The sequence below is a fragment of the Camelus bactrianus genome, chromosome 2, assembly GCF_048773025.1.
Source record: "Camelus bactrianus isolate YW-2024 breed Bactrian camel chromosome 2, ASM4877302v1, whole genome shotgun sequence".
Taxonomy (NCBI): Eukaryota; Metazoa; Chordata; class Mammalia; order Artiodactyla; family Camelidae; genus Camelus; species Camelus bactrianus.
The window spans coordinates 85,893,245-85,906,904 of NC_133540.1; the positions used below are offsets into that span (position 1 = coordinate 85,893,245).

Genomic DNA, 13,660 nt, shown 5'->3' on the forward strand with positions numbered 1-13,660 from the left:
AGTGAGAACCCAACATGATTTGGTTGTAGATGTGATTCCACTTATGTGACAAATTGGATCCTGAAGAACTATATGCAAAGAGGATTTTTCTTTGTCGTATATTCAGACATATTTTCACCACATTAAGATAGTTCCCTATTTAAAGGACAGTATTTAAATCAGTTTGCAACATGAGTTTCTTAGAAGTAAAATTAATGTCTTCATCACACTTACTCATACACTTCATGTTGAAATTCATTTTGCCATCCTTCCCGTTTCCAATAAAACTTCCATCCACATGAATGTGCAGCCCCACCAGTTTACACCCTCTCTGAATGTACCTTAATTTTTTTCACTTATGTATCCCCTAGTGGAGTAGTTCTTTATCAGTGAAAACGTACACAGGCCAGGACCCCACACCAAACCTACTGACTCGAGAGAGGAGAAGAGAGAGTGGATTTTGCTAAGATTCTCAGGTTATCAGCTGACCTTTGGTGAGAGTGAAATCCAGAGCCCTTGTCTCTCACTGCGAAGAAGGGTGTTCGAGAAATAATTCCTGGAATGAATTCTTCCACAATGTCTTAAAATCCTCCACATTTTTGAGGCCCAATTTAAGGCCTCTGTCTGTTCACCATCCCTCATTCTCCTCGTATGTGCCTGCTCTATCCCTCACTCCTGCCCACGCCTACCTCTGCTCTTCTACACTGTTATGATTGTTCAGTGGAATAATCCTCTCCAGTTTACTCAGCCATCTGTTTCCTCTAGAGAGAAAATGTGAACTACTTAAGTCTAGGGGTATCACATATTTCTTTTTATTACCTTCCTCCACCATCCCAAGTCCTCTCTATCACATATTTTATTTCCTTTCTATCACTCCTCCCTATCTAAATTTATCTTATGTATTGTTTCCTTGGTTATGATGTGTTTCTCTTTAATAGAATGTAAGGTCCTTAAAAACAAGGACACTATGACTTATTCCAAATTCTTTCCCCACTGCCTAAAACAGTGTTTAGTTCTCAAAATATATTTAATGAGTAAATGAGCTACCTAGAGGATTGACTTTTGTTTGTGTAACTGTAATCATATATTATATTTACTTACCATTGTATCAAATCATTCACTGCCTTCAGTCCCATCTGCTACTCCTTGCTCTGCAAAATCCATCCCATGATGGATATAAAGGGCAAGTAATTATATTTTATTCTGTCAAGGTGCCTGACAATCAAGCTCCTTTAAGGCCTCTTTTTTGAGGGAACTAAAAAGTATATCTTCTTTGGCATGGATACATTCCAAGGTGAAAATAGAAAATTATAGACATCAAACTGGAGCTAATGCATTTGTTAATAACATCTGAAATATTACTTACACACTATTTCTTAATTTTAGTTTGGGAGTTCATGTGCTGACTCATAAAAATTGACTGTGAGGTAATACTTACTCAGACCCTGGCACTTTCTGTACAAACTCAAGATCAGCTGTGAGAACAGACACATGAGGAGGCTCTGGGTTCTATAGCACACCTCTGAGCAGAGTCAAAGTGAGTTTGTTTCCACTATACATAAAGTATTATCAGGGTCCAGATACCAGGTACCAACATGAGTGGTCAGCTAAGAATATTTGCCCTTAGGGCTACCCTTAACTTCCTACTAGGTGAGAGAACCATCAATTGATGAGGATAAAGAAGAGCTGTTTCTCTACTTGAATTTCTTGAAATTGCTCCTCCTTGTCTCAGCTCAGCATACAGAATGTAAAGCATCCCACCCCTGCATTGGGCTGGTTTCTTTCTCATGCATAGATTCCAGAATGTCATGAGTCATCAAGGGGTGCCGCCATTGTGATGCAACTATGATGACGCCCCGTGATACCCTATAATGCACCATAAAATGTTCAAAATGTTTAACTTTAATGTGAAGTAGGTACAAAGTTAATGGCTTGAAAATACTGAAGATTCATTCATGTGCTCTGTGAGTAGCTACCTTTATAAGAGTTACATAGTTCTTCAATATGATTTAACATAATGTAACTATCATAATGTCCAGGTTAATAATAGTTACTATCTACCGAGCACTCACCACACTCTAGGATCTGTGTTACTTGTTCATGTATCTTATCTCACTTGAACTCTTTAACAGCAAGTGGGTATCTTTATTCTTATTTTCAGATGAGGAATCCATGTCTTTTAAACATTGTGTGGTGGAATTTATATATGAAAATCCAACTGGTTTGAATCTAAAGCTCATACTAAGCAGTCTGTCCCTATGATGCGATGGTATATTCCAGACCAGCATAAATTATCACCCTCTAAATTTCCAACTGGAAAAAACTAAACAATTTCCAATGTAAAGAACCCACTTTCACTTCAAACAAAGTAAAATACTTTCAATGACAGCTATGCACAATTTGCCTTCACCTAAATAAGAAGAAAGAGTGGAGAAAGGAAAGAACAGGATTAGTACAAAATCAAAATTTAGGAGAGCAGAAAGGTTCAACAGTATAGTGACAGCCTGCACACTAAACAAAATCTCCACCATCTTTTGAAATCTGTGGGCAAGCCTCTGAATCTCTCTGAATCACAATCACCTCATCCATCAAAAAAGATGACAATGCAGGCAGGCCCCTGCTTTACCTTGGAATGGGCTCCGCCACCTTTCTAGTCTGGTTTTCCATTCTTGTTCACACCTTGCCATCTGGTATTCTTTCCATTTCCCACTTTTTGCTGAGAAGGGGAGCAGGTCTGCATTTAATCTACCTCTTCATTACCCCCGTGCATAAAAATAAAACAAGTAGATTACACAAAACATGCTCTCAACACATGTCGATTAGGAGAGAAGACAGATTCATGACTGCTTATTTTATCCTACTAAATGCATGGTGTTATTTAGCCTACTTTACTACAATATGCCATTAAAAAATAAGTAGCTTTTAAAAAGTTTCCAAGAATTAGGACAGATGCACTGTGACCCACATTCCTAAAAGAGTTGTTTTACTGGAACAATCACAGAAGAGATATGTATCTTCAGGACAGAAACCCTAAGAGACAACAATGCTTTTTTTTTTTTTTTTTTCCTTTCTTCCTCAAGTCAAGAAAAAATCAGTTCTGGAGTTGTCTCTACATCAAAGTTGGTCATGTTAAGCAGTTCTTTCCCCCTCTCACGATCAAAAAGCCCTACTAGGTTCTAAATGGGCCCTAACAGCTGGCCCTTTCATCTTGGGATTCAAGAGGCACGGAGTTGGGCACCACCCTCCATCCAAATGCTAATACGCCACCAGTAGAGATGATTCCTTTAGGATGAATATTATTCTCCCCAGACACTCTTTTCAAAGAGAAGTTTAGCATAAACCCCTTTCATTAGAGAGAACAGAGATTTTAGAGTCAGAAAAACTTGAAGTGAAATCCATCTGGCTTCTGCCGCGACCAGCTGTGTGAAGTCCTCCTTGCTTTGTAAAGCTGACATTGGTCCCTCTCGTAAGACAGTTTGGAAAATAGTACTTTCCTAGCAAGATTTTTGAATGAGATGGAGTAGCTAGAGTGTACAGTTTGGCAACAATACATGCTCAATTAGTATTAGTTTTGATGAGGGCTTAGGACCACGTAAAGAATGGGAAGAGAGGAGGTTGAAAATTCTAGCCACGTCACAGTAGTTGACGGGAAAGGACCCTGGGTTGAGACAGGGGCCGGTGATAAATAAAGCAGCGTCTCATTAGGAGGCGCGCGCTCCAGTCATTTAGTGACCTTCTTTATCCTTGTTAAAGACATCGGGCTATCACTGCTAAGTCACTCTTGGTCTTAAAGTACTTTTACATCTTACTACGAAACTTTTCTAGTTAATCCCTGCCGTAGTATTAAGATCAACCAAAGCCTATTCGGAGGATTTCCGGATAGTATGGGATTTTTAATGTCAGATACTAGCGCCCAAACCCAACTCCCGCCCTCGAATGTGGATCTGGTATTTTTTCAGCTTGCAGTGAGGGAACTTTCATTTCCTCCCAGCGGTTCGCGTGTGTGGTTTTGGGGTAGTAACCCCTCCCGGGGCGGCCGCCCGCCTCCACCCACCTCGCCGGCCGCCGTGACGTCACGGGCGATGCCCGGGTCCCCGCCCGGCCTATAAAGCGGCAGGTGCGCGCCGCGCCTGCGGAATGTTCGCACACCTTGTGCCCGCGCCGGAGTCGGAGCCCAGGGATCCCGCGGCTAGCCCGGCCGGGCCTGCGAGCACAGCCGCTCGGTCCCCCCCGTCCCAGCTCCCCGCCGCCACGTCCTCCTCCCGCCCGCAGCTCCCGGCAGAGTTGCCCCAGAGACCGCGACGCCGCCTCTCCGAGGGACCAATGAGAGCCCCGCCGCTGCCGTCGGCGCCCGTGGTGCTGTCGCTCTTGATCCTCGGCTCAGGTGAGGACATCCCGGCTCTGACCTGCCGGGCGCCTCTCCCACCGCGGGCAAAACGGTCACCTTGAATTCTGCTGCTGTTTCTCTCAAAACCCGCTCTTGGGAGGCGACCCCAGCTCTGTCCCGCGGGAGGTGGTCATGGTGGCTCCCTCAATATAGTTAGTTACTCCCTGGGAGGAAGAGAAAAGCGTGCAGGTGTTTGAGATGTGCCGGGCCAGCAAGAGGATGCCGTAGAATCCTTGTATTTTTACTTTAGTCCAGATGAAGGAGAACCTAGAGATCCTGTGATCCAAACCCTTCGTTTTACAGGTAAAGAAACCGAAGCCAGAGAGGTGTAGTGATTTCCTCAGATCCTGGAGCAGCGTAGTTAAGTCCTGGACCGAGGAGCGCAGCCTCCTGCCTAAATTCTCCATCTCCTCTGTCAAGTGATTTTGTTTTTACCTTTCTAGAGGTCCTCGCATCATCACAGGGAGAAGTTAAAAGCATCACTCTAGGGCTTTTTTTTTTTTTTTTAAAGACCTTGATAAAGCAGGGGCTTGAAACTTTGACCCCCAAATTTTAACCTAGTCTGTAATTTTCTTCTCTGTGTGAGAACAATAAGAAACAATGGCAATAAGAACAATTATTGTCAACTACTATTTATATCACTTTTTACATTTTATATAGCTATTCTTTTTAAAATGTGAGCACGTATTAAGAAAATTTGGTATTTATCTTTGGAATCTGTTTATTAAAATGGGACAGGTAGCATTACAGCAAACGCAAAAGCGTTTGGTATGTGACATGATGGCAATGTTTAGACATTGCCTGTTAAGTAATTATATAAAATTAATTTGCCTATTTGGCAGTATTTTTTGATGTGGAGATTAATGTAGACTATCTGTGAAGAAGAAAACCTTAATGAAAGAAGCTCTGTAATTGGAACAGCTGAGTTTGCTTGTTGGCAAAATGTGATGTTGGTTTCGTAAGTGACTCAGTCACCAACAATAGCACATGTGCAATAATTGCTTTGATATTAGAAGGTAAACAGTTCTCCCGAATGCAACTGACTGGTGAGAAAAGGCATTCTCCCTTACCTTTGCTTTTCTTCCCTTGTTCTTGCTCCTACAGCCTATTATGCTGCTGGACTGGACGTCAATGAAACTTACTCTGAGAAAGGGGAACCACTTTCTGGGGACCACAGTGCTGATGGATTTAATGTTACCTCAAGAAGTGACGTGTCCTGGGGGAGTGAGATTTCTTCCGTGAGTGAAATGCCTCCTGGTAGCGAACTGTCCTCAGGGATCGACTATGACTATGCAGACGAGTACGATAATGAACAACAGATGTCTGGCTATATCGTGGATGATTCCGTCAGAGGTGAGTAGAGGGTAGGGTAGTGATGTAGCCAGTGAGCAAAGCTGCTTCAAAAGGAAATCTTTTTTCCCAGTCTTCTGGTGGCTTTTTGTGTGTATGATTGTTGTGTACCCTGCTAGGTAAGCTACGAACTGAGATGGAAAGAGCTACTTGTGGCACACCTTGTATGTATGGAGCTCTAACAAACGTTTTAGGTCTATGAAGTGTAATCTTAACAACAACGTTATGAAGTAGGAATTGTCATTTCACAGATGTGATAAGTGAAGCTCAAAAGGGGTAAATGTTCTGCCCAGAGTTCCACAGCCGGCCAGCAGCTGAGCCAGAGTGAGAACTCTAGTCTGTTTGCTTCAAGTTACTATGTGCTTTCCCACTGTGCCACATGACCCCCATTCTGAGAAGTGGACGTAGACCAGTCCTGTCTACTTTGTATCTCAGCTCTTACATCCACCTCCCCACCACGTTTCCCTAAATAACTGCATTTTAACACAAAACAAGGGAATAGAAAGAAGTAATGCGAAAAGAACAATTGGACCTTAGCCTTTAAGTATTAGGTGCTGAGAAATCGGTGATAATAATAGCAATACCACTTTCGGGAAATATAAAAGAAGGATAAATATGCCTGGATTTTACATTGCTAAAAATCACTATTTAACTAGCTCAGTAATAGTGACCCACACTTTTCTTCTCCTTTGCTATTATCTGATCTTTAAAAAAGAGCATTTGCTTAAAATGAAGGTACCAAAGTAAGGGGCCACATTGTTCATCACCCTCATATCACTTTGTAGTCTGAGAGAAGATGGGGTCATCAGTAAATCAGACCTAGATATCCCAGGAGCATCTAGCATCGAGGCAGGAAGCAAGGCTGTCCTTTCTTGGCCTTAGTTTCCCTGTCTCCTCCCACTCTGTCTGGCTCCCAGAACTGGTGAAGAGATAACGGGTGATACCACAGGGACAGTGCCTGGATGAAGTGGCAGTTGGGAAGAACTTTAGCAAACATTCCACTTTCCTCCCTTGCATCGGAATTCTGCTTTTATGTAAGGTGGGGAAGGACCCATCTATAATTCTTAGTTTGGGGGGATGAGATTAGGCTGTCAAGGCTCTAGAATCTGTTCTCTTAAAGATGTTTCAAGTTGTTAACATTTCAAAAGGCCAAATAAATTTTTGATGGTGCGAATGGCTGGTGCCTAGAATTGCAGTGCGTTGTGAAACAGAGTGAAAGGTAAGCCTTGGGGTTAATGTCTATTGCAGCACGTTAGCGTAGTGACTGTATGTCTCTAAAATTTGCACTGTATCCGACAAAGTGCAGTAATATTGACTTACAATGTTTCTGTTAGAGGACTTATCCCAACTTCTGGTACTTTTTTATCATCAGAAGAAAATTTCAATATAAAAATTGCAGCTCAAAAGGATTAAATGTTCTGCCCAATCTACCACCTATTAAACATTGCTCCTAATTTGACTGCTGTTATAATAACTACTAAAATATTCATAATATGTGTCATTTCCTTAATCACAGGGTTCTATCTTTGATACCCTTCCCTATGTTTCTAGTGTCTTCTATCTAATATGTGCTGCAGGACCATTATAACTAATTGTATTATGACATTATGATATTTTCCTCTTTTCACTGGCTCTACTAAATACTTGCTCAGATAATTCCATACAGGGATTAGTAGAACAAAATGCACAGCTCTAACATGGAAACTCCTCCTCCTCCTACTTAGCGTGTGGGTAGGCTATATCCTGCGTAACTAAAACACTGAGCAAAGGTGTCTGTGGATCTGAAGAGTTAAGATGAATCTCTGAAGCATCAAGCACAAATATTTCTGGACCCCTATTTTTTCAAATAGATTGATCACAGAAATGAGCTCCCTGGAAGATATCAGTCAACTATAATCTGTTGTAATCTGGGAGTTGGAGAAAATTGATGAACGCTAATATATAATTCTCAGTTTCCTCCACCTCAAGTAATACACACTAATTCCCAATTATGATAGTGAGCACAAGACTGACATGAATAAATAAAATCATCAAATATACTCAAGTCCCACTTTAATTAATGGCACTGACCTTTTCCAAGAGAAAACATAGTCAGTAGGGAAATTATTGGCTTTCACATCCCAGCTATGCCATTTTCTAGCTACATGTCCTAGGGCAAGTTACTAGTCTTCACTCAACTTCATTTTTCTCATTTGTATCATCTGGATGGTAATAACACATCCAACCTTGGTTTGGGTTTAATTAAATTATTGCTCATTACCAAGAACTTGGATGTATTAGAAATTCAAGAAGTTTTTAAAATATTCAATGAATTTTCTTAACCAAGTATCTTCTATTATCAATAATAATACTGATATAAATAAATTAAAGACATGTTTCTACATTTATACAACAAAAGGGTTCAGATTTTTAAGTGCCACACAATATATTCTCTTTTTTCATCCTTTGTTGTGTATGAATTGTGTTGAATAATGAGGCCAATATGACTCTTCTCCCCATTAGCTTCTCACTGGTAGGACTTCTTTCCCTCATGTCTCCAAAATGGTATTCAAGATGAAGAGAGACTGTGGTCAATAAATCTCTCTCTTTTTTTCAGTTGAACAGGTAGTTAAGCCCAAGAAAAACAAAACAGAAAGTGAAAAGACTTCAGATAAACCCAAAAGAAAGAAAAAGGGAGGCAAAAATGGAAAAAATAGAAGAAACAGAAAGAAGAAAAATCCATGTGATGCAAAATTCCAAAATTTCTGTATTCATGGAGAATGCAAATATATAGAGCACCTGGAAACAGTAACATGCCAGTAAGTTTCCCTAAATTATGTAGAATTCTATATTCCTAACACTGTGTCTGAAAGCTCTAGCTGCAGAAAACCATTTATCTTCTTCAATGCATAAACCAAGGGTTGGCAAACTTTTTCTTAAAGAACTACATAGGAAATGTTTTCAGCTTCATGGCTCAAGACTATGTTTGTACTTATATCACCTACTAAAATATAGCCATTTAAAAATGGAAAAACCATTCTTGTCTTAACATGCTGTAAAAGACCTGGAAAATGGCCAGATCTGACCCATGGGCTGTAGTTTGCTGAACCCTGATGGAAACCACCATTTTACAATACGTATTTTATAAAACCTCCTGTTAAAAAGGAGCTAAAGGTCCTTTTCACATAATGTTGTTCTGGCTCCCCACCCTCCCAAAGCCGCTAGCACATTAAATGATAGTGGAATGTATTAGCTGCATAATCGGCCACTGAACTCATCAGTTGGTCATAGAAGGATCACAAAGAATGAAAAGGTGTGTCTTCTTGGAATATCACACCCAAACTAATCTCAACTTGTTCTTATACTAATAGAGCTTTGGGTCAAATGCATTCTGTCTCATCATTTTGCAATACAAACATATGGCATGACTTTTTTTTTAATGTTAGAATTAATTGTTGTTTATGATCTGGAAAGTAGACATAAAATATACAGAATGTTTTCAGTGATTATAATTTTAAAATGTGGGTTGTTTGCAGATGTCATCAGGAATACTTTGGTGAACGATGTGGGGAAAAGTCCATGAAGACTCACAGCATAGTTGACAGTGATTTATCAAAAATTGCCTTAGCAGCCATAGCTGCCTTTGTCTCTGCCATGAGCTTCACAGCTATTGCTGTCATTATTACAGTCCAGTAAGTATGGCATGGCTTAAAATTTCCTGACAAAATAATGCCAGGTTAATTCTTTTCAGTAATTTCTATCACAATGTGGTATCAAATTTTAGATGAATTATTCTGTTGGTGACACATGATCTTTGGTCATATTTGTTCATATGCACTTCATTGACAAAGATCACAGAATATGGTCAAATATATATTACTTTGGCCACTATTGAAACAATATATGAAGCCCTTTTCTTGAACTTAAAAATTGATGGTCTTGTTTCATGTTTTATGTTTAATCATGGTTACTTCCAAGTTTCAGAGTGTTGGTATCTTCTGTGACTGTATTAAGCTTAAGCAAGCCTCCCAGAAGCTAATTAAGGCCTGATTCAGAGTAGGTTGTCAGGGGCAGGGAGGGTATAGCTTAGTGGTAGAGCATGTGCTTAGCATGCATGTAGCATGCATGAGGTCCTGGTTCAAGCCCCAGTACCTCCATTAGAAAAATATGTATATATAAACAAATAAACCTAATTATCTCTCACCCCCCCCCAAAAATAATAAATAAAACCAGAGTAGGTTGTCAGATATACTGCTTTAGTACTAAAAAAATCACGAAGAGCTTCAAACCAGACCAGGCGCCAAGAAAAGATACGTCTTCTGCTCCTGTTAGAATGCAAAATTCTGAGTTAGGAATATAGCATGGTGCTAACCGACTTAGAGCTTATGTTGCCTGTTATGTTATTGTCAAATGCAATATGGGAACTCAATTATTAAAAAAGAAAAATTTCCTCCATATGCCGTGGCATAGGAAGCAAGGACAATTCTATTACTGTTCTGTTCCTGCAGTGCCTTCCCTGTGCTCATAAAAACAGATCACATACTTCCCTACATGACCAATGAATGTTAGGACTAGACTGTTCTAGGCAGCAGACACTGGTGAATATGTAAAAATGGCATTGTCTGTCAAACAAAAGTCAGTGAATTAAGGAAGTTGGGGGAGGGTGTGAATGGCTCTGTGATGACTCATGTGCTACTAGGGCTTGGGAAAAGCAATAGACTCATTATTCTAATTTTAGGTCTTGGTAAATTACTTTAACAACTGGATTGTGTACATGATCTACTACTCCTGCCATTCAGGAAACAAGGGGTTATCTTCTGCCATTGTTTACTACTATTTTAAACTCAGATCAGATAATAATAAAATGACACATTAAAAAAACCCGCTTTTATGATGCATGTAAAGTTTGATGTGTGGTTTAAATTAGTTTTGCACAGCCTAGAAATTATTTTGATCTGTTAGTACCTCAGATATGCAAATGTGTTTGGGAAACATACCCTCAGACAAACCATTACTATTTGACATAGAATGATAGAAGAAGAAATTGCCAGTTAGGGAAGATGTTTTGAAATAATTATTTCAACTTGTAATTATTCAAGTTGGAATATTTAATAAATTCTTTGTAGAAAAACCTTGTCCTTTTATATTCTCCTTGTATTTAAGACACATAGCAGATACTAGCTGCTTTTTCATAATTGAAGTTAATTTTTTCCCAAACATCACAACTAAAATTCTTAGGATTTTAATTACAACATTTAGTAGATAAAGATCTAGTAAAAATAGAATTGCTTGTACAATACTAAGACATTTCAGACCATTGACTTTTTTGGTAGCAAGTAGTAATATATAAAACTAGATGTGCTGATTATATTTACAAATAGATAAAACTCAATTTGTTTTGTAAGCCTTTTTTTTAAAAATCTAACCGTTCAAATTAGTTTGTGTAAGCATACAGATCTTCTATGGTAAAACTATACTATCTTCTTCCTCCAATTGTGCATGGCAATTGTGCTAAGCTTGGGGGAAAAAAATGGATGTGTTCCATGCCTTCTGAAAGTTTGCATCTCTAGGCACATTTATTTAAATCTCAGTCCTTTGGAAGTATGTTTTATGACGTCAACATAAAGATCCCCTTAAAAAGAACATAGGTGATACTTTTTTATCTGGGTTTGGTTTTTGGTTTGGCGGAGTGGTCCATCAGTATGTAATGGTCTATAAGGACTCACACAAAAGAATTCCTTGTATTCATAAAAACCCCAGGCACTATATACATGAATAGGGCTTTGATGACAGTAGAATATCTTGTTCTCCAAAGGCTTCGAAAACGATACTTCAGGGAATATGAAGGTGCAGCAGAAGAACGAAAGAAACTTCGACAAGAAAATGGAAATGCACATGCCATAGCATAACTGAAGATGATGCTACAGGTTTGAGTTTTGAAAGATATCTTTAAATCATATCCTATGATTAAAAAATAACATCTATTATCTGAAGAAAAATGAGAAAAGCAAGTTTTCTTAAATATATGCACATTGGCTACATTAAAGTCTTATTCTTTGAGCATGTGACAGAATTCAATGCTGAGAGCAGACTATATCCTTAGTATCATAAAGGATCTAATGATGAGGGAGACACAGATTCTATTCTCAAAGAACTTAGTGCTTAATAGGTAGGGGGAAAAAAACTGTAAGGAACGAGAATATTAGGGGGAGCAAAGTATGTGTCCTAAGAGAGGAACTAATGGAATATGAGGAATTTCCAGTGAAGGAGAGAGAGAATCCAGTGGGATGCATTTAGGGAGCAGGAAAGGATGTGTGTGCAGAAGGCATTGGAAGTGAGCGTCAAAGAAAGAACTAATGAGAGTGGGATAAGCAACTGCAAAGGGAAAGGAAGATTCATACTGTGAGATGGACTAGATTATACTGGAAACTTTTGAAAAATGGCCCAGTTCAAATGGTGTTGGGGAAGATAAGGTTGAGATGGCAGATTGAGCTCACATGGTGGCGAGCCAATGTCAGGGAGCTTGCACCACAAATGTGAGGAAGTGGAAACAGCAGGCAGCATGTCTTTTTAAATAAAAGGGAGAAGAGGTGCAAATTTGAGAGATAGATTGGTTACAGTATATATAGTAGCTCTTATTTTAAACTTTTTTGTAAAGGGAGAGGTGAGCATGTGGTCAGGAGAGGAAAGAAGGTATAGAAAACTGAAGTGAACAGCTAGTGAAGCAAACTTCCAGAGGAAGAGGGAGACAAGGAGATCAAGGACACACTTCAAGTTGGTCAGAAGAAGGAACTCCGTTTCCTAAGACATCTAGGAAAGATGTCACATCCTTAAGTTACTCTTTTCTACCTCCAGTGGATTCAAGAATTACTTGAGGTGCTTGTTAAATACGCATATTCCTATGCCAAATCCTAAATCTACTAGATCAGTATTTCCGTTTTTAATTAACGCTCCAGATGCTTGGAGAACCACTATGTTTAGCACTGGTTAACACAAGCCTTATGTTCTGAGCCTGTTACAGAACTAGCCCAATAACTCATGAAACAGATAATTATCCATGCCAATGCTATATTCACTACTTATTCATCAAAGTGTATAAATGAATTGGCTTCATGTTCTGAAGCTAAAACCACCAACATGAATAAGGGTAATTTTTGGTTATTTAGGACAATTGAAATGTCTCAAAGGAGGTCTGGGGTGACTTTAGGGAAAGGAATATGCTGGGCTGGCACATAGTGGCTGCCTATTAACTGGTAGCTGCTGTTATTATGCCCTTGGTACTAATTACCTTAAATTAACTGTGTATCATAAATACACTGAGCCATTTTAATCTTTGTTTGTAATTATATCCAGTGCATAGATCTGGTTTGGAAAACTATTTCTCATGACTGTTGCTGTGGTTTTATTAAGCTGAATTTGATGACACTGGTTTGAGCATATGCAGTCTTCAGTCTAAGTAGGCCTATTACCAAAGCAGATCTGGAAGTGGGATTCAAGTCAAAGTGCTAGTTTGTTTCCAGAAAGCTCTTTGCATTTTTCGCAGGACTTCTAAGAGAAAAAAATTGACAGAAATTCTGATTCCTGATTATTCTTTGACATTTTCTTAAAGCTATGTTGCAATTGAGCGTATCCTTAACTCTTTATTTAATTCCCAACAGGGTATCAGATCGGAGTCGCTGCCAAGTCACAAGCATGAATGATGAGTTGGTTCCTCTTTTCAGTGGATCATAAGAAAACAGAACCTTTTTGTTCTGATGGTTTTAAACTTTCAATTGTCAGTTTTTAATGCTAAGTCTTATTTCTGTACATAAAGATGCATGGAGATAAAAAGTATTTTTTCAAGTTGTAAATAATTTATTTAATATTTAATGGAAGTGTATTTATTTTACAGCTCATTAAACTTTTTTAATCAAACAGATTGAGAGTCTGAATATTAGTTTTGAGAGTGTAAGACTTTAGGTTATT

The 13,660-nt window shown here is 39.0% G+C and overlaps 1 protein-coding gene across 1 annotated transcript; it reads left to right on the forward strand.

Moving 5' to 3' along the window:
* The first annotated feature begins 4,064 nt into the window (after positions 1-4,064).
* Positions 4,065-13,611, forward strand: AREG (amphiregulin). The gene is made up of 6 exons (XM_010969335.2): positions 4,065-4,363; positions 5,471-5,719; positions 8,313-8,514; positions 9,232-9,387; positions 11,511-11,622; positions 13,354-13,611. The coding sequence occupies exons 1-5, from the start codon at positions 4,117-4,119 to the stop codon at positions 11,602-11,604; spliced, it is 948 nt and encodes a 315-aa protein (XP_010967637.2). The 5' UTR covers positions 4,065-4,116; the 3' UTR covers positions 11,605-11,622; positions 13,354-13,611.
* Positions 13,612-13,660: the final 49 nt, after the last annotated feature.